The following is a 20,855-nucleotide window of genomic DNA, read 5'->3' on the forward strand; positions in this document are numbered from 1 at the left end:
TATATTTATTTTCTATTTTAACATTACAAATATTATGACTTATAATATATATACCTTTATTTATATAAATTTATAAAATATATACTATAAAAGAAGTTATAAGATTAGAATAGTTTTGGAATATAACTATTTTTTTAATTTCATGCAATTAATAACAAATTTATATAGTTAATTAAACTTGTAATGTTGTTTAAGTTGTTGTTTGGATATTTGTTTTTAGTTATTTAAATTATATTTGAGATATTTATTTTTGATTATTTAAATTTAAATTTAATTATTAGTAAATTATATATAATATGGATAAAAATATTATTGTATATAAATACGGGTCTAGATTCAGGTTTGAGTAATTAGGTACCCATTAAAAACATTTTAATAATTTTTTTTACATAATTGAGTTTTTAAACAAATATCGAATAATTATTGAGTAATGGATATGTATTAAGGTTCTGGTTAGAGTAGTAAATTTTAAAAATATTTAGGTAATTATAAGGTTTGGGTGTCCCATTTACTAATCAGGTTCGGGTTTGAATTTGAACACCTCAAAATTAACAAGTACCCTACCTATTTACATCTTTATTTGTGCTGTATGGATCTCCAGTTGATTGAATTTGGAGGCTTTCAGGTATGGGTTTTTGGACTTTTAGGAATTTCGCTCTAAATGTGTGGGCTTGAATTTTCCCACATTTGTATTTTTCATTTTTTGAATTAATCTATTTCTTAGTATGATCTCCTTTATCAATTCTTCTATCTCATTTAGGTTTATAAATTTTTTTATCAATTCTATTACATTATGAGGTTTTATAGATTTTTGCTTTTTGCCTTGGTTAGACTTTTTGTAACTTGTTAAATCATATTTGCTAGGTTATAAGTTTTAAGGTATGGGCTATCCATTGTTGTTGACCCGATTGAAATAGTGGAAGCTAAATGGATGCATGGTTTGTCAACTTGATAGTAAATCTTGCTAATTGGCTTACACTTTTTTTGCATCCATGTGGATGTGGACCGTTTTTGCTCCTCTGTTGCTAGTAATACTTTCATCATTTGCTCTGAATAGCACCTAATACTTTCCTTGAGGAAAGTATATTCCTTTGCATGAAAAATAGTTTAAAGCAATTAACGGGTTTGGATTCGGTTAACGGTGTTTATAGATACTAGTTAAATATGTTCGTATTTGAGTATTTTATTTAATAATTAATGCAATATAATTATTCATGTCATCCTTAACTTTTATATAATGTTACTTTATAATTAAAGTCAAACTTTCAAAAAAATTTTATTTTATCACTTTTTTTCATGATAAAAATATCAATATTTATTAATTGTGTAAGACATTCAAAGACTATATTTATATGTACTCACTATAAAAACATTAATATTTATCAATTATATAAGATATCAAAAACTTATATTCATGTGTATTTATTATAAAATATCAATATTTATCAATTATGTAAAACATTCAAAACCTATAATTATATATATTCATCAAATAGCGATCATTGAAATATTTTTTACTATAATTATTAGTAAGATTTATTCAATTTATAAATAAAAAATTTAATTATATTGAATTTTTTCATTAAAATATATATTTTTAATTTTAATAATATTAAATAATTTAAAATATTAATATTTTAAATTAATAAAATGAAGTTAATTATTAATGTATTTTTAATTTTTTTAATATTTTAAGTTAAATATTAATATTTATTATATCAATATTCCTAAACTTAGTATAAAAATTATTTTTTTCTCTAGAAATTGTCTTCTGTCCCTCAGACATTTTTCATGTAAGATATTTTTCATGATTAATGACTTTTTTTTCATTGACTGATAAAATATTTTACATTTGAAATAAATTTTTTATCTTTCCAAGAAGCATAAATCATGAAAACATTTTCTGAAATTTTTTTTAATAAAAACAAACGGATCCTAGAAAAGAAAAAGAATACTAAGATGGTTAAAATTAAAAAGAAGAGGGTTAAAAAGGTAAAATAAAAACGACATGCGGGAAATCCACGAGCTACGGAAGTATCAGGCGAGGACTCTTCACTGGTTCTTGGAAGCTGCCCGTACACGGTTCTCTTCAAGTATTAATATCAAAATCCATCAGATTTTTCTGTTAATCCCTATCACATTCAAACTCTTGCTTTTTGGAGTTTAATTTATTCTTAGTCTCTTTTAATTACTAATAACTAAGAAAGATTTAAATATCAATTAATCAAAAGCTCTCCAGGATCAAGATGAACTTCGAAAGACACCCAGATAACTGCTATTAGAAGCAATCTCTCTGTTCTATCGATTTGATTTTTTTTTTCCGGCGAAACTTTGTTCTCTGCATTTAAATCACTTACCTCGTGATTGGGTATTTGGGTTTTTGTTCCGAAAATGTCACGGTGCTTACCGTTTCCCCCGCCGGAGTACGTGCGGAACGGAGTGAGTGGGGAGGCTCTTTTGGAGCTTATTAAGGTTCGTTTTGAGCAAGATTTTCTGCTTCCTTTGGATCTTGATCAGAAGTTTCTAATACTAGAGTGCATTTAAGTTTATTAGTACCTCTTTTTCTTCATTTAATGATTCTGAAGTTTGATTTCCCTCTCTTTTGAGGATTAGACCGACATTGATCAAAAATGGAAAACAAATAATCAGTGGAAATCTCAACAAGGGTTTGATCGACTGTAGAGTGGTTTTTAGTCTTCATGCTTTTGAGTGAAGAAATCACAGGGAAAAAATATTAAGTTAATTAATGAACTACCGAGTCAAGAAATGGCTATTAGCATTTAATTTGCTTCAGAATACTTGATGAACTATTGAATTTTACTATTCATTTCCCTGGCTTTCTTGCATGTTCCACCGCCTCTGCATCGATAGCACTTAGTCGGTTGCCTTCTATATTGTGGGGCTTTTAAAGAATTTCTTCATAACATGAATAATTGGTATCAATCATGCTACTGATCTGTCAAGCCTAGAGGGGATGTGACTGGTTTAAGACATTTGCCAGCTTGGTGAATAAAGAGGAATACTGCTAGTTAAAAGATTTTCAGGATAAACCGGACGGTGATTGAATGTGTCTCCACAAAGTAAAACATTGGTTCATCTTAAGTTTTTACAAATTAATTTTATAAAATTACATCCCATTTGTGAAATTTTATTACATAGCGTGTGTTACATTTTTCTCTGGCCGTACAGGTTCAGAGAGAAAGAGTGAAGGCTGAAGGGGAAAAGAAGAAGGAGAAAAGGAGGAGCAAGAAAGAGGAGGAAAGAAAGGGAGCAAGGAGAGATTTGCCGGAAAAAACCAGGTCATCATGAAAGGCATAAGCGTTTGAAGAGCAATGAAGGTGGAGGAAGAAGTGAAAATCAGGGTAAAACTGCATATGGAACCCAGGAGATGGAGTCGAGCAGCCTCACTGAAGAGCTTATGCAGCCTATATCTGACAGCTTTTACGAGTCTTCAGACAACAGCCAAAGCATTCATAAGAAAAGAAACAGCAGATCCCGCAATGAATGCCATAATGATGGTTAGTGAATATTTGTTCTTTATTTTCTAGTTGTTCAGCCATCTCTGAATTTTTGACATTGATATTCTCTCTTCATGTTTTTACTGTAGGAAATATTGTTCAGATGGATATCCAGCAGCAAAAGCACAAGACTCCTGAAGCCCTATCCCGCAAACCAGACTGCTCTACCATAATGATGGATTCTGTAGTCCAGAAAAAGCTTGAATTACCTGTTGACGAGCAGTTTTCTTCAGCTTCTGGTGTGCCAGCTACTGATGTCCACGTGTTTGTTCCACCGCCTCTAAGAAAGCTCTGTCATTCCTCTCAGACAACTAGGATCTATATGGATGAGGAATCCAAAATGACTCTGACAGAACAATTCAGAGAGTTAGTGGAGAGCTGGCTTCCCTGTCCCCTGCAGATTGAGCAATTTGATGTTGGTGATCAAGAGGGGCTCTTTGAGAGGAAGTCCCCCAGATGCGACATTTGCGAGACATCCAATGCTAGCAATGATGTCCTGTATCATGGATACTCTAATTCATGTCCCTATGGTCAGTGTTTGCTCCACTCCCTTTTAATACTGGATTCTGGAGTCCAAAAGAAGCTTGAATTGGATCCTACACCTGTCAAAGTGCAACTTTCATCTGATTGTGGTGTGCCTGCTACTGATGAGAAGTCTGAAATGGCTCCAACATCCAGCTGCTCTGAAATTAGCTTGCTGCAGATAGAATCACAATTCAGAGAGTTAGTCGCGAACTGGCTTCCCCCTTCCTTGCAGGCTGAGCACTTTGACATTGGAGATCAAGACTGGCTCTTCGAGACGAAGCAACCCAGGAGCGACATAAATGACACATCTAATGCTAGTTATGATGTTTTACATCAAGGAGACTTCACTCAGTACCCATGTGCCCAAATCTTGCCCCAGGCTAACATATATGCCTTGCCCGTATACGGTACCATACTAAAAATGTTAAGAGGAAAATGACTGTGGTGTAAGATTTTTTTTTTAATCTATTAGATTGTCTGCTGCCCTTTTTTGTCTATAAACAGTTTGAGAATAGACATATACCTGAAGTAGAATTGGTGGTTGTGTAACCTGTAGCATGGTAAAGAATCTGGCAAGATGAAGCCATCTTTCTTGTATTCCTGGTGTTACTGTTTATCAATTCATGTAAAAGTGCTGATATTCTGCATGCGATTGTCACTTATTATTTGATATTTCCAGTTACAAATTAGAACATAGTTGCTGTCGGCTCCATGTGTACAATCTCTTGCCATATTTTGTTTATGTATTTATTGTACCTTGGCTTAGTGATGACCACATAGATGGTTTTGAAGTACTTTTGTTATTCATGTCTTCCAAATCTTGCACATATCAAGGCTGTTATCTAGTTAAAAGATTTTGAGGTTCAAGACCATTTTTTGTTCTTAAATCAATCTCTGTTTCTTTTCTTTTCGAGATTCATTTTATCTCTTAGAGCAGATTTCATTTAACAACTAATGTCTATCGAGTGCCCCTTTTATTCCATTTTGCATAACATTCTTCTACTTTGTCCATGCTTCACTGCAAAATCTTTTGACAAATTTAAGAAGGTTCAATCATATATATCATTATTTGCAAGAATCTACATCTGCAAATCACACCTCAACAATGGGTGCTGCTTCTCTCTCTTTTTCTCTCGACTGTACAGGTACAAACATAATCGAAAATGGGGTCTGTAGCAAACTTTGCTGTAAAACACCTTGAGTATGCCAAAAAGAGTAAAAGGGAATCTAATTGAAGCTTGATGATCGGCTCCATCTTTCTTTTAAATATTCCTCCATAGAAAGATTACTGCTTTGCTCCATGCTACTAAAAGATGTCGAGTCATCATCAATATCAAGCATTGCGAGACTTAAATGTAACTCTGCACTTGAATTTGGATAAACTTCATCATCATTATGATCTTGGCTTTCTGTGTTGTCATGTCGTGTCTCTGCCCATTTTTCAACACCTTCGTCCCCTTTTAAGAGCTCCAGTATCTGGAAAGAGGAGGGCAAAATGTAAACGAAATTTCACGCTGTTCTTAAACGTTTTAGCAAGATACTAGAAAACTTTATTACCTCGCTCATCTTAGGACGCAGTCTAGCTGACCGTGTGATGCAGAGGGTTGCTGCTAGAACCATTCTCTTCATCTGAGTCTCGTTGATATTTCCATTCAAATTAGGATCCAGTATGCCTTTCACATCCCCATTCTCTATTATTGGCTTGGCCTGAAATTGAAGTACTTAAAAGGATAATTGATGCACAGTTACAATAAGTGGAAGAACTTATGTTTCAGAAAAGACTTACCCACATGACCAAGCTCTGCTGGCCCCTGGGAGTCTCAAAGCCTATTGGCCTTTTTCCTGATAAAAGTTCAAGTAGAACAACACCAAAAGCGTAGACATCAATCTTGTCGCTAAGTTTCCCATACATGAAATATTCAGGAGCTAAATACCCAAATGTTCCAACAACATCAGCTTGAGTCAGAAATGATGAATCAGTTGGTCCCCATATTGCTAGCCCAAAGTCAGATAACTGTCACATTGAGAAAACAAAGGCCATGTGATCGATTTGATGACATATTTCATTTTCAACTAACATTCTTTCAGTAATTACCTTTGGTTCAAACCCATCTGAAAGAAGAATATTTGAAGACTTGACATCTCTATGAATAACAGGTCGAGGATGCTCATTATGTAGGTAATTTAGGCCTTCTGCAATCCCAACAGCCACGTTATATCTCACTTCCCATGACAAGGCATGTTTTTCTTTGTTCTTACCTGCAAAATTTGTTACCTTGCATCAGTAAGTTTATGACATCTTTTACCAAGCAAAGAAAAAACACAGATCCCATTGAAGCCATACCATGCAGAATTTCTTCCAAGCTTCCCTTAGAAGATAAATCATAGACAGACACTAGATCATTATCTTTAATGCAGACACCAATTAGAGGCATGATGTGTTTATGATTCAGTGAGGAGATAATTTCAATTTCGTTTGCAAAATCCTTGCATGCCTCTTTTGATGACTTCAGAATCTTGACAGCAACTGCCTTGCCATCTGGAAGGATCCCTTTATAAACACGGTTGCTCCCTCCTTTTCCAATTAGATTCTCTGCCATAAAACAGAGTTTTAGCAAGAAAACAAGCATAAAAAGCAAAAAAAACACAGTGGTTGCAAGGCACGTTAGGGATAAGAACCTGAGGTGAACTGAGCAGTTGAAGCTTTTAGATCTTTGTAACTGAACCATTGACAAGCAGATGAATTTGTTTTTAGGAGTGCCTCCAAGCATTTTTGCAACTCACATTGCATAGATGAATTGGTCCTATTAATCTCAATTTCACTGCCACTTTCAATTTCCAATGGGTTTTCTTTAATGGTTGAGCATCGAGGAGTATGATGCGGGGAACGACTTGGTAAGTTCATTACCCATTTGACTACTGACATACTCCTGGCGTGCTTTGCTTGTGGTGTTGCTGAACTAGCCCTCAGGAGGAGGGGCCAACCGGGCTTATAGTCCATAACGTCTCCCGCAAAAAGAGAAATTGACCGCGAAGAAATTTTCTTGCCTTCATAAATCACACTCAATATCTCACTCTTTGAATCTTCACTACTGGTTCTTGATTCATCTTTGGAGCTTTGGATCCCTTCCAAACTGGATATCTCAGACCCTACTTCAGAATCACCATATTCTGATTGGCATTCCCTTGCAGCAGGGTTTTCAATCAGATAAAGACTTGGTCTTGGATCACCTTTAACTGTAAGACCTGACATAATCAAAAGTAGATCTATTACTTTTGAAGTCTGCAGTAGAAACTAGAATTCATCTCATTCTTATTCATAGGACAGGAAAAATCAAACCTGGTAGTTGATTTTTGTTGGACCTTCTGAAAATAATTTTCCCATTGCTGATGGCCAGAACATTGGTAGTAGTTGGCAACCGCTTTGCACAATATCTAGCCGTGGAAGTCCAACCCCTGAAAACGATATCTGTTTTTAGAGTAATCAGAAAAAGAATCACAAAAAGTTAACAACCAACAGAGATTTGAGTCTTTAGCTGCTCCTTACCCAAGAGCACTATGCTTGCTTATACCCACAACTAGAGCTACAGCTTCATAGTTCCTTGCTTCTCTAATCAAAACCTTTCTCGTTGAACTTCCTTTAAAAATCTGGCCTTTAAGATCAACCTGAAACCCAAACATGAAAAATCTAGCAATGATCAATCATCTTTTCATTCTTTGAAGTGAACATATCTAAGTGCCGAGTTTGCTGATAATAAACCCACCTGCTTTACAGAACACAGGCCTTCGTATACGTCTAAATAACCTTCTAACAACAACTTCTCCCTTAAAGCATGATCTTCATTGAAAATTTCAAATTAGAACATGAAATTGTTATCAGGAAACCTTGCACAATATAAAAAATTCTGTGGAAAGTAATGGAAAGGCCTTACCAGAACTCCGGGAAACATGAACTGCAACAACACAATCACCAGGTTCTGCAACTTTTACAAGAGCCCAGCTAAGCAAATCCCTACTTTGGCTATCTATTCGAATCCCAACCAACACATATTTCTTCTCAGTAGGCATTTTCTTTCTCTTCTTTGCTCAGTTACTACCTCAAATTCAAAGCATATAAGAATTCTTCTATCTTCCAATGAATTTGCAGAGTCTCTGCATATCTATCCCTTCTAAGAACCTTATCAGCTTCTTAACTTTTCATTTCAAACTCTGCATTAAAAAAGAAACCACCATCGCCATGGCCACTCAAGTTAAAGAATAACAATAACCCCACAACACTAGGTACTTTACAAGCCAACACTTTGTAATCATAAATGATAACCCATTAACACATTTCCATCTGAAAATCCAAAAAAAAAAAAAACCCAGATAGGAAGTGATAGAGTTAGCCATAAGCTATTCTTTATAGGTGACAAAAATCTACCAAAATCTTTGAATCAAAGAGTAAAGATAAACAAAAGAAGACAATTGAATTGTACCTAAATTATGTACCAATACATTCTTTGTATCCAAAATGTTTTTAAAATTACATTGCCGCCAAATAACATCACCCCTCCACCTGCTGCAACCAATCTCAATACTCTTTATATATAAATATCAAAAAAAGAAATTATAAGAAGAACTAAAAATTAAAAGAAAAAGTTGGGGTGATGATAAAGATATTCAAGCTACTGTTTTTTTTTTCTTTTTTTATTTTTTAAATGTAATTTTAAATTACAAAAAAGGGTGATAAGTGAGGGAATCCTTGAGATAAAAGTGTCGGCAAAGCAAGAAATAAAAAACGGAAAGAAAGAAAGAAGGAATTCCCGCGAAGAGTGGGCAACGAATTTCAGTGTTGAATCAAAAGAGAGCAAAAATAGGGAATTATTTTTTTTTATTTTATTCTAAGTTCGTTAAAAGAACCGGCAAATTTCGCGCAAAACCCATGGCGTCAGGTCGTTTTAAGGACCATTGAAGTGACACAAGCGAAACTTTTACCGGCTACCGCGGGTTGACAAGCACTTCCCTGTGGACTCCGCTTTGGCTGTTGACTGTTGTTTTTTTCTACATTCCAGTGCCAAAGGTAATTTCCATTTTATTTTTTTAGTTTTTAGTCCATTTTTTGATGAAAATAAATAACATTTTTCTTAAAGTAAAATTCTTGTCTAATTAAAAAGTTTGTTCTTTGTTTCATGAAATCAAAAAGTGAAAAATTATAGCATTATTTTAAAGATTTAAAGGACTAATTTAACCATTTGTAAATGACCAAAAAGTCCTTTATCAGTATTATTCAATTTTTGTACAAAAAAATAAAATATTATTCTATTTCTTAATTAAATTATATGTGTGTGAGTACACGTGATTTCTCAACTACTAATTTCATAGAATATTTTTTCATCAAATAAACGTGGTTATACAAACTTAAGATTTGGAAAATCTCTAAGATTAGATTGGTTAATTAATTTACGAAATACTTTATTTAATTTTTTTTGGGTGAGATATAAGTTTGCCATATTCTTATTCAAATTGGTAGAACATTTAATAGTGTTAGACGGACCTAACATGATATTGAAATTAATGAATTATGAGATACAGTCTATTTTTCTAATCAAATAATTAGAATTTATGTATTATTTTATTAAATTTGAAATCATAAGCCGAAAATTTGTTTCATAAAAAGAGGTTTTGATTAAGTCACAATTTAAAAACATCAGTTACTATAAAAAAAAATAAAAATAAAAAAATCAAACAAGTTCTTTCATTTTTCATGTATTTTCAAGGATGGCATCATTTTTTGGTAATATATGTATATGTAGCAATATTAGAGATATACTTACATCAATCACAATAAAAAGAAAAACATGGTCCAATTTATTTTCTCCTAATGAATTCTGTCTGAGAATGGTCCCATTCAAGGCCCCAATCTATAATTTTCTAGCTTAAAAATAAAGGGAGCCACAAGTTAGCTGTTGGGACAGTATCAACAATCACACACAAATTTAAAATACCAATAAAATTTATAAAATAATAATAATAATAAAAAAACCCAAGAGAGTTATCAAGGTCTTTAAACTTTTACGGGAGAATTATTCAATCCTACCCCTTTAAATTCTAATTTTTACTAAACTTAGATTCTTAATATATCCCTTGTGATTTTATTTTTTTTTTCTACTAAACATCTTATGTTTTCATTTTTCTTACTTAACCCTTTGTGGTTAAGTTTTTTTCTCTAAAGAGATTACACTATTAATTTTTTTAATGAAAATATAAAAATATCTTTAAATGTTAATAAATAGATTAACTTTTAAATTGATATTTTGATAATTTTATTGAATGAATTTAATGGTATAATATTTTTTAAAATAAAATTTATCCACGAGAAAATAAACGGGAAAGAAGAAATCATAAAATGTTATGTAAAAAAAAATTAAAATCATAAAAAGCGTAAATGAAATTTTTGTGAATTATATATTATGAATTCATCAATCTTATAATCGAATCAATTTCAATCTATTCTAGGTATAACTTACAATAGTGGAGGTATAGTTTTTTACTATTTTGATGATTGAATCTAATGCACTTAGCTGATTTGCATTAGAGCCATCATGATCGACCGAAATGACAATTTTTTTCCCTTAATAATTCAATTAATTCAAAGTAGTGAAAAGGAGTTGCTAGGGTGCTTTGTTTATTGTCAATGTAATCGTGATTCCCATGTTTACAAGCAGGTTCCATCTCCTAGCCAAAAATTGATGATCACTTGGCCTGCTCGATGACAACAAATTATCAAGTGCTTTCAACTGTGCACAACCCTTTTTTTTTCCAGTCCGTACGCCATGGAAATCATTCCTTATCTAGAAAAGAAAAGCAATAGTGATTATAATTAATAAAAAAAGATGACCCTTTCTTTTGGTGGGTCAATTTGTTCATTATCAAAATTTCCTTTATCGTGGAACATGCCATGCAAATCCCGAGTCTAGTTGCTATTAATCTCTCATAAAAGCAAATGGTCTCCCCTAATGCTATTGCTGTTTTCTTGATTCCTAATTTTCCTGGCATGCATGGTCCCAACAAAAAGGAAAGCCATGACCAATCTTTTTTCGAGCCGAAAGGTCCTAACCTTGGAGCTCAATCAATTGTCACGAGTCTGAATTTTAATCGAATTGAATCCACGTGTCGTAAAACAATGACGTAACGAACTAGCTAACCAATTGATTAATTAAGTTGACAATGGTAAAGGCAAGAAATAAAACTGTTTTAAGCATGTGGCAAACCTAACCTAAGTAAAGCATTTAATTAGTTTTTGGGTACACCTACGTATATGTACGACCTACAAAAGAATTTAATTTCTTGCGAAAGCTTTAAATGGTGTAATAAATAGTATTAAAATTAATTAAATGCGAAGAAAGAAAGAAAAAAACAAAAGATGACCAACAATTGAAAGGGTAGTGCCAACCGCTTTGTACGTAAGCATATTTTTGGTCTAAATTCCCATTCACTTACTTTATTAATTTCCGAAAGAAAGTATGATTGGACAGAAATACCATTTGGCATTTCCCACCTTAATTAATAGTTCAGATGTCTAATCACACGTGTATTCTGTGTCAGCACATCCACCGACGAAAACCCTACAATATGCCACCTGTACATTATGACACCAGTCAATGCTTGAGAAGTCTGCTCATGCACCAGTCAATGCTTGGGATATGCCAAAAAAAAAATTCCAAAGCAGCCGCCAAGACAGCAGTAGTTATAATTAATTATCAGTGATTATTAATTCAATTGGTTACTCTTACAAATGAATCCCAAATCAATGATAATTGGGGTTAGTTTGTGTGGATTAGCACTAATGATAATTAATTATAGAAGAAATATTCTTGTAAATATTTAACTGTATCTAAATCATATTGAGAAGGAAAGATTGATGTTGCTAGCGTCCATGGTATTTTCTCAATGCTTGATCTCATTTTTTTGTGATGAAAAACAGAATGGAAAGTGCCTTCACAACAATGCTATTGTAGCCATGGTGGTCAAAAGCAACGACCATGGTTCTCAAAGAAATAGCTTGTGGATTACATGGAATCTTTGATATGATTACATATAATAATCATGCCAGTAATTCTTAAATGCATAAAGAGAAAAGTCATGGCCGATCATGGTGGATGTAAAGAAGGAAACGAAAGGAATGTGACTACTTTTCCCATGTTAACAAAAATTATCGGGGATCATGATATTTTTTTTATAATTATACGGTGAGTATTTATTAAATTTTTCACATTAAAATTTAAAATTTTAAAGTTTTTGATTGATAATATAAAACTTATAATCCAAAATTATAACAAGAGATAGAGGATTTTTATTTGTTTATTAGATGTGCATATGATTTAAATTTAAAGTAGATTTTAAAAAAATCAGTAAATTTCCGGAATCAATAATGAATATATTTTTACCTATTTTATATTTTATATTCTGAGTACCGTAATTAACAAATTTTGTACCAATCCCATGTTGCTTAACCAGAATTATATCCAGGTAGATGTTTAATATGAATGCTATTTGGTAGTTCCCACATTCCTGTAAAGCAGAACATAAATTGCATTAATTTAATCAACAAGTTGCTGATAGAATTGAAATAAGATTCAACCAATCATCTTGTACAATTATAGCATCTACCATATATAGGATATGAGTTTTTGGTTTATGTATTTGAATTTGATGGACCAACTACGACGATATGGTAGGTACCTGGTTAGGCAGAAGTATCCAGAATTAGGAGGGAAATGATTCTCATTTTCTGAGACTGACAAAGACGGCAAAACTGGTGGTGGTGTTAAAGTTCATTAAGGGGAGACAAGGACAGAGAAACGCCTGCAAAAATATTGAGTGGTCGTTTGCATTCAAAGAGTAAGAAACAATCATAATGCAAACAAGAGAAAAGAGGTACACTTCTCACTGGTTTCTGATTGATGGGAAACTCCCACCCCTTGTAACTTGGTCCCTAGACTTACAAAAATGGCTGCAGAGTCTAATTCCAAGACCCATCTACAAGCTTTACAACGATGTAATTAAGACCATGAATTATGTTTCCCAGAGCTATATACGGTACGTGCAACATTTTACTTTAGGAAGTAGATGGTTCTGAACATGGAAAACATTCTTCAAAACCTTGGGGTCTGAGTCTAACAAGTTCACAAAACGACATGCTTGTCTCGATCAAGATCTGGATTACAAGTATAGGATTGGAATTGACTCGAGGCAGCTAGACAACGTGGAGGCAAGTGAGAAAAAAGGAACTGGGTTAGGGCAGGCAGTTGTTCATTACCTAAAATTCATAGTAAGTCAACAATTAGAACGTTCTGAAAATGATGTTTGGAAAGAGTCAAATTAGGAGGCGGATATGACATTTCTTTTCTGCGCAAATCCTTCACAGCTCGAGGTTCAGTAAATGGGAGCCGTGTTTTGAATGATTACCTACTACTTTCGTTCATGTTGATTACGTTAATAGCTTGCAGGATCATAGCATGATGGTATGTGCATGTGTTATTTTGGCAGCAAACATCACAAAAAATCTAAGAATTAACTGTTGAAATATGATTTTGTTGATTAAGTTTATGCATAATTTAAAGTTAATCAACAGAACTAAACCTGTACCAAAGGCAACGTGAGTTTATATGGTTCTTGTCATACCAGTCTTTCTAGGCAAAGCAGAAACTTAACTGATCTATTCATTTAGAGGTTTGCCTCGGAATTTCACCTTACCCCATTGTTTTGAATGAGCAGAAAGTTGAAATTAGTTCATCTCATCTCTTTCAATCATTCAATTATTTATAAGCTGAGCTTAATAAACAAGACCTTGCAAGTTGCGACCAAGGAGCCAGATAAGAGAACCGCATTAGGAACTTAAGCAAAGAGGCACTTATATCAGAACTTCCAGCCTCAGAACTTTCTTTATTAATAAACTTCATTTGGTTTGATAGTATACCTGGAATAATGAAACTTAAGTAAGCTACCTTCGACAAAGTAGTAAAATGATGGAAAACTTTACTAAATATAGAGCAGGTGAAAGAGGAAGGATGTGCAGGTATGGCACCTAGTTCAGCCCATGGCATACTTCTGGGTCCAGCTCCGAGCTGTGGATTCGTACTTGAATTTGTCGGCTTTGCACATATGAGCAATCTCGGGAACAAGAGGATCCTCAGGGTTTGGGTCCGTTAGCAGTGAACATATGGAGAGTAAAACCTGCAGGTAGACCAGATAGCATGAGTTCATTTTCAGATTTTCAAGATTCGTTGTTGTTCTTTCGTTTTTTTTTCCCCCTAGTCTTTTATCAATAATTCTTCTGTTACGATGGATCGATCCTTACATGAAGTCCTCAGATATGGTAGTAATCACTACCTTAGATATGGTGAGGGCGGGACTCCATTGTTCTTTGAGTATGTCCAAGCAGATATTGCCATTGCTATTTATGTTTGGATGGAAAACCCTGGTCCTGAAGGCAACCTGAAAATGATTTTCCATTGGTAAGATTGGGCTGATTCTATGTACATGTTTTCATTGCACACAGAGAATGAATTTAGTTAGGCTAGAGATTAGCCTCAGATGTGGAAATTAAAATTGATGTGAAAGAGAGTTTTGATTTTCTTTGCTTTAAAACCTTGGGGGGTTTAAATGGATAATCAGGTGGGAAATGAATAGTCACAAGGAAAACACCACCAGCGTAGGGACTATCATTTGGACCCATGATGGTTGCTTGCCAGTGGAACATGTCCTCAGCCACAGGACCTAAAGTGCAGCATAAGTAGTCAGTTCCCTTACAAACAAGAATGAATTAGCCGTTATGGCTAGGCTCAGGGAGACTTTGATCACTCTACCTGCACTGCATGAAGTTGGGGGATCTCTCTGCAAGTCCTTGAGCTCCTTCAATATTCTTTTCGACGCCATTGAGAAAATTTCAGACGCAGAAGAAGGTTTATATATTTCAGAAATGGGGATTCAGACTATAGGGGAAGAATGAAAGATGTGAATGATGGAAAGCTACTTTATGGACGACCTCCCAAGGGAAGATAGATTATTTAACAGAGGAATTTCAGGCGTTGGGAAAGAAAGTGTGTAACGGACAGAGGTCCACCAATTCTTTTCATACTGATGAAAGTGGGCGCAGTATAAATTCCAGAGATAAAGTTAGCAAGTGCAGCATCAAGAAATTTAGAAAATGAGAAAAACTTTGGAGATATTGTGCCATAGGATTGATATTTTTGGCCCATTGAAACGAAGTGATTATCACTTGATTAAACATATTTCTGTTTACAATTTGACATTCTGTTACTGCAGGAAGATGCACCTCGAATTCATCTTTCTCAGTAACCAATAAGGTCAATAAGACATGTTTGTTTCCAAGTTCGTTTAAACTTTCTTAGTCAACCATTATATTCCACAGAATTCTCTTTTCCATAGATAAATTTAGGAAGCCTGTATAGAAAATTAATCATGGTTGACAGTGATCTTATTCGCATAAAGCACCACATGACAGCAACAAGAAAACCAACGGTTACAGTTCCTGGGGATGGCTTAAATATCAAACAATGGAACCCGAGCATAAAAATCCATGGGGTATCTTGAAAACTGCTGCTATATTGCCACTAGACTCCATCCACGTCCCAACAGGAAAAAGATTCGTTCTTAGCTAATTGATTTCTTCGGTTGAGAATCTGTGAAAGCAATGAAGCAGACAGGTCTAGGACGCACCACAGAATTCGATCAACAAATGCCTTCCAAGAGAATATAGATGCAATATTGACTGACCAATGAATAGGTCCAAGAACATGATATTCTGCCTTTTCTCTTCTATTCTCACTGTCTTTCGGTCTCATTTCCACCCCCCCCCCCCCCCCTTTTCTTCCCTCCCTCCCTCTTGTTCCAGATCATGTAATTCAATGCCCCTGACAATCTTACATACAATGGATCACAGAAGTGGCAAGATCAAGTAAGGGAACAAACAATATTCATTCAGGTAAGTTAAAAATAGTTAGTAAATAACTTCAAAACCACAAATATATATTAGAGGTTCCTTTAAATGTACTTGATCAGATTACATCACAAGATACAATTTGGTTGTTCTTACAGAGGGGTTCACCGTACATCACGCATATCTAAGCTCAAAGAAACTGAAGGGATAGTGTGCTTGACATAAAGGGCCATTAATATACAAATTCAAAATACAATCCAGGAGAAAAAAGCACATATTTTGATGCTTATAGGAGTTCCCTAGTTCTGTCAGTTCAGACTACAGACCAAAAGGAGCTATTTCCTCAGGTGAGAGGAGTAATAGATATGGTGAGAGACTAACAGATTAAGTGGCTAATTGGTCATGGTATCCACCCTGGCGCCCATAACTCTTCTTTCCATGCTCACAATATGGAGCATACCTTTTGTGCCTTTCTCTTCTTTTTCTTCTTCTGTTTTGGTGGCTGGAGAACCACTTTGATGGCAGCATCAAAGACAGCTTTCACATTCTGTATTTCCAGCAGTAATTAACACAAATCTCTACCAGGAACCCAAGATAAATTTCCCCAAGATTTATGTTGACATGAAAAATATTTATGTACCTGCTGTGTCTTTGAACTACATTCGATGTAAACAGGTGCTCCAATTAGCTTTCTCAATTCCTCCCCCTTTCGGCATAAAATGAAGAAAAGATTAGAAAATCAAAATTAGGATTTTATGCTCTAAAGTCTCAACTAGAATGACACTCTGGTCATGAACTAGAAACAGCAGCATGATGAGACAACGTGAATAACTCATCAGATGTTATTACTATGAAAAGCAGCTGTGAGTACCTGAGCTGTGGTAATGGGTACTGCACCAGGGTGATCTATGAAGAACTGCTTATCATCCCGAAGATCTGCAGTGAGAAAATTTAGCAGCCGTTAATAAATATATACTGACAGCTTTAAAGATAAATGTAGCAGGTGTTGATGCCATATCTATTTGGAAAATGTTCCAGAAGATATTTCCCGGAATATTTGTTAAGAACATTAGGAAACATTGGGACAAGACTTGAAAGTTACAGGTTTAGAAATGAATGCATCCATTAGCTTTAGAAAAGTTAACCTTCCATCAGGTAGTTGCTTCATTGGTTTCCTTGTTATTCCTCTGCCACAGGGGACATGTTTTCTCTTTTGAAACTTATAATGCACTGCTCTCCTCCATGATTAATGTACTCATGCCATAGGGAACTTAACTATTCAACTAGCTCAAGATAAAGGGATGACCTGATAATGAAGTAAACCTAAGAACACAATTTTTAATGAAAGAATATATAGTAGGCCCCAGTTTAGAAATTTTGGGCTTTATTTTCTTTCTTTCCCATTTTCTTCAAATGGCTTCCTCTTAGATGAGGAACATTTTATTGGCTTCCTATTCTACTTCAGCATCTCAAAGGATTAGTTCACATCAATAACTTTCATATAATTCCCAAAGATTTCCTTAAAATCAGTAAATAGTTGTCCCAAAAGGAACAGCTTTTTGGAACTTTAGTTTCACTTTAGCTTGGTCCCCCAGCTGGTAGGTAGTGGGCCTGGGTGGACATAAGAGCATCTAGATTACCGATGAAGATTTCAAAATTATTCCACAAGCTTCTAATATCCAAAAAGATTACTTTGGATGACTCATTAGGAGAGACAATTCACCGGCAAATAACAAACGTAACCAATTGTAACAGGATCTCTAAGTTCTGCAGGAATAATCTAGAATAAGTTTCCCAAACCTTTCCAGTTAAAGCATTCTTTCAAATACATTAGAACACATAGTAAGCGAAGGCAAAGTCAGATTGAACTTGTTTCAGGTCTCTGCCACTATGGAATTTTTGCCTAACTCCAATCAAATTAACGACTCATGTAGAAGAAGAGACAAACCTCAACTATTTAGATCCCGAATGGAGGAAGGTATGGGCAAGGATAGAGGTAATTGAACCATAAAAATTCTAATTGTTCTTTTTTTAACCTAAAAAAAAACACTTAAAAGAAAATGTCAATAGTTTGTAATGGTAAGGGTAGTTTTATCAAGAAAAGTCTTGCAATTGAAACATTCCTATAGAGAACAAACCTCCACTTAGAATTTTAGGTGGTTAACGGACTAATCATGTGAGGCAAGAGTAAATGCCCAAGAAAAGGATGAACACTATTCATCTCAAGGCACTACACTACTTCACCCACCAACAGGACCTTCTCCCCTTCACTCAAGGGCAATGAACTCCACTCCCACCCCTCTCCTTCCTGGGGCAAGGAAAATGAGAAGAAAAAGGTGGTGTGAATAGTATAAATATAACAGGGTTTATTAGCCTTAACCACGATATATTACCCATAACAGTGAGCAAGCAAAGCCAGTCTAAGAGGAATTTTCTATGAGAAAAATGCAAACTATTGCATTAAGAGCTGATTGAAAGGAACAGATAATTGATAAATGTTAAAATAAAAATGGGAGTAGAATCTAACCAAGCTTAGTCCCAACAAGAATAATTGGAACACCAGGTGCATAATGCCTCAATTCAGGAATCCACTGAGAATTTGAAACAAAGAATTTATTAGCAAATCATGTAATCAGAAAGTATCTCATTATAAAGGTGGTGAAAATCTCTATAAATAATAGTCATAATCTCACTTTTTTAGCAACATTTTCATAGCTGGCTTTGCTAATGAGAGAGAATGCCAGCAGGAAGACATCTGCTCCACGATAGCTCAAAGGTCTTAATCTATTGTAATCTTCCTGGCCTGTTCCATGATAGAAAAACAAAATCAAATCTACCACAATAAACATTCTAAGACATGAATAAGGAAAAATTATTAAACTGAAACTTACCAGCAGTATCCCACAATCCCAGATTAACAGTGTTCCCATCCACAACCACATTTGCACTGAAGTTGTCAAAGACAGTTGGCACATAATCCTGTTTCCCAAAACATTGCAGAGGATGTAGGGAAAAGGTTAATCACCCTCTCCAAAAGTTATCTTAAAATAATCGTAAAAATGAAGCAAGAACTAGACAATCATGATTACAAAATTCACATCAATCAACTCTATATGGAGTAAGGTTTACCAAAAGGAGATAAATTCTAGCACAAGCTTTTTAATTTTTTTTATGCCAATGAAAAGGACAAAAAAAAAAAAATCAATCCCATGACCATCAACCGAGATTCACCATCATGCAAGCACCTATCATGAAAAATCTCGAAATGGAGATTTCTACCACCAATAGTTTCAGTTATAGCAAATTGTTCTCTTTTCTCCCTTTCTAGCAGCAAACAGGGGAGTAGAGAGAGAGAGTTATTTTCCAGTTGTAATCTTAAAAGTAAGCGTCCTTTCCCTAAGATGGTGCATCAAAAAACAAACAGACCAAGTAATGATAAGTTACAGACTAGAAAAAGTAATAAAATTTCTGCAAGTTTTAGAAACAAAAATCCCCAAGAAAATTGCTCAGTTGAACAAAATTTATTAAGGATGATTCAGATATTAAGACTAACATTCGATACCAAATTCGAGATTCCAAAGATAAGTGTAACCAAAGAGAAAAAGAAACAAAACCCCAATAAATAAAGCATCTTTGTGAAAAAAGTCACATTGACCACCAGAAACCAGCATAGTTTTCGTTTGGTTGCCAAGAAAATAGGGAAAACAAAAAGGAAAAAAAAAAACCCATGACAATCCAAGTCAAAAACATTCCTTTGTCCTTTCTTCAGTACCAAGAAGGGTTGACTTTCTTTCCCTTTCCCACATTTTCTCAGGAGCCAAACAGAAAACAAAAAACCCTAAGAAACAAAAAAAGGGCGGCTTGTTATTTTCTTTCTACTTACAGTAGGGAAAGTATTGCTGGTGTAGGAGATGAGCATGCAAGTCTTGCCGACCGCACCGTCACCTACTGTGACACATTTTATGAACCTGGAAGCACTCATTTTGCGCCACGTGTGACCGGGAAAAGTAAAGTACGGTTAGAGTCGTTCTTCTCCGGCTATTTCTTCGTTTGTTTGTTGTCCAAACAGTGGAAAAGCAAAGCAAACTCTAGTTGTTGTTGTGGTTACGGTACGACATTGTAAACTTATGTTGAATTGCGAGAAAGAAATGAAGTAGTCGTAAGTAAACTGAAAGGCATTGTCCGAAGGAAAGAAAGGAAGACAAATGAATTTGGGAAGACGAAAGACAGCTCTTGGACAGCTATAACGAGGAACTGCTCAAACCCGGCCCCAAATTTCTACTCCTAACATGCACCCACCTCTCACTTTCCCTTCCATTTTTTATTTTTTATTTTTTATTTTTTTAGTTTTGAATTTTGTATGCTTATATAAATCAATATATTTCCAATTAATAAATTACTTATTATGGGCTTTTCTTTTCTTACAATTTTCTCTCTTTTTTTTTTTTTTGTGTTGTATAAGGTAAATTGCAAATAAAAATGAGAATATTAATGATATTTAAACTCTGATTTTATTTTTATTAAAATAATTTCTTAAACACTATCCAATTATTGTGATGTTCGAAAATCATTATAAATTTGTTAAAATGAAAAAAGAAAACTAAAAAAATTAAAAAAAAAAAAAAGAAGAAGAAGAAGGGAGGGTGGCTTGCTTGATTGTAAGAATGTATAGGAAGAATTTTATGGGTATTTTATGTTATGAAATGATATGATTTGATTTGCAATTAACCAAAGTGTGAGGAAAGAGAATAGCATTGGGACATTTCATGTCTTACTTGAAGAACTTTCGTGCTGATTAAGACATAAAATAATAAATAGCAAGAAAAATGGAGCAACATGCGTAATTTGCATGTGAACCATAAAGTTAA

At 34.3% G+C, this 20,855-nt stretch overlaps 3 protein-coding genes and 1 pseudogene across 5 annotated transcripts; 1 reads left to right on the forward strand and 3 right to left on the reverse strand.

The window, feature by feature from the left end:
• The first annotated feature begins 2,145 nt into the window (after positions 1–2,145).
• On the forward strand, positions 2,146–4,737 carry LOC18607548 (uncharacterized; annotated as a pseudogene). The gene is made up of 3 exons (XR_016024523.1): positions 2,146–2,472; positions 3,190–3,518; positions 3,608–4,737. The product of XR_016024523.1 is annotated as an uncharacterized LOC18607548 (transcript).
• Positions 4,738–5,071: 334 nt separating this feature from the next.
• LOC18607549 (protein kinase STUNTED) lies at positions 5,072–8,878 on the reverse strand. Of its 2 annotated transcripts, none has more exons than XM_007041774.3 (11): positions 8,522–8,878; positions 7,976–8,252; positions 7,808–7,881; positions 7,591–7,709; positions 7,384–7,499; positions 6,723–7,289; positions 6,388–6,636; positions 6,139–6,302; positions 5,830–6,057; positions 5,601–5,750; positions 5,072–5,519 (listed from the first exon to the last, which is right to left on the reverse strand). In XM_007041774.3, exons 2-11 carry the CDS (start codon positions 8,109–8,111, stop codon positions 5,271–5,273), a joined length of 2,052 nt encoding a protein of 683 aa, XP_007041836.3. In that variant the 5' UTR covers positions 8,112–8,252; positions 8,522–8,878; the 3' UTR covers positions 5,072–5,270. The 2 variants fall into 2 exon arrangements, with proteins under 2 accessions (XP_007041836.3, XP_017971037.2); XM_018115548.2 differs by having other exon boundaries at positions 7,976–8,382.
• Positions 8,879–13,812: 4,934 nt separating this feature from the next.
• LOC18607551 (ubiquitin-conjugating enzyme E2 10-like) lies at positions 13,813–15,166 on the reverse strand. The gene is made up of 5 exons (XM_018115549.2): positions 14,894–15,166; positions 14,677–14,804; positions 14,418–14,522; positions 14,113–14,261; positions 13,813–14,004 (listed from the first exon to the last, which is right to left on the reverse strand). The coding sequence occupies exons 1-4, from the start codon at positions 14,961–14,963 to the stop codon at positions 14,118–14,120; spliced, it is 447 nt and encodes a 148-aa protein (XP_017971038.1). The 5' UTR covers positions 14,964–15,166; the 3' UTR covers positions 13,813–14,004; positions 14,113–14,117.
• An 889-nt stretch (positions 15,167–16,055) lies between these two features.
• On the reverse strand, positions 16,056–20,260 carry LOC18607552 (rac-like GTP-binding protein 5). The gene is made up of 7 exons (XM_007041782.3): positions 19,871–20,260; positions 18,879–18,966; positions 18,681–18,790; positions 18,515–18,578; positions 16,859–16,923; positions 16,628–16,693; positions 16,056–16,534 (listed from the first exon to the last, which is right to left on the reverse strand). The coding sequence occupies exons 1-7, from the start codon at positions 19,967–19,969 to the stop codon at positions 16,430–16,432; spliced, it is 597 nt and encodes a 198-aa protein (XP_007041844.1). The 5' UTR covers positions 19,970–20,260; the 3' UTR covers positions 16,056–16,429.
• Between the last annotated feature and the right edge of the window lie 595 nt (positions 20,261–20,855).

This window comes from Theobroma cacao, chromosome 2, assembly GCF_053813885.1.
Source record: "Theobroma cacao isolate CCN51 chromosome 2, ASM5381388v1, whole genome shotgun sequence".
In the NCBI taxonomy this organism is placed as follows: Eukaryota; Viridiplantae; Streptophyta; class Magnoliopsida; order Malvales; family Malvaceae; genus Theobroma; species Theobroma cacao.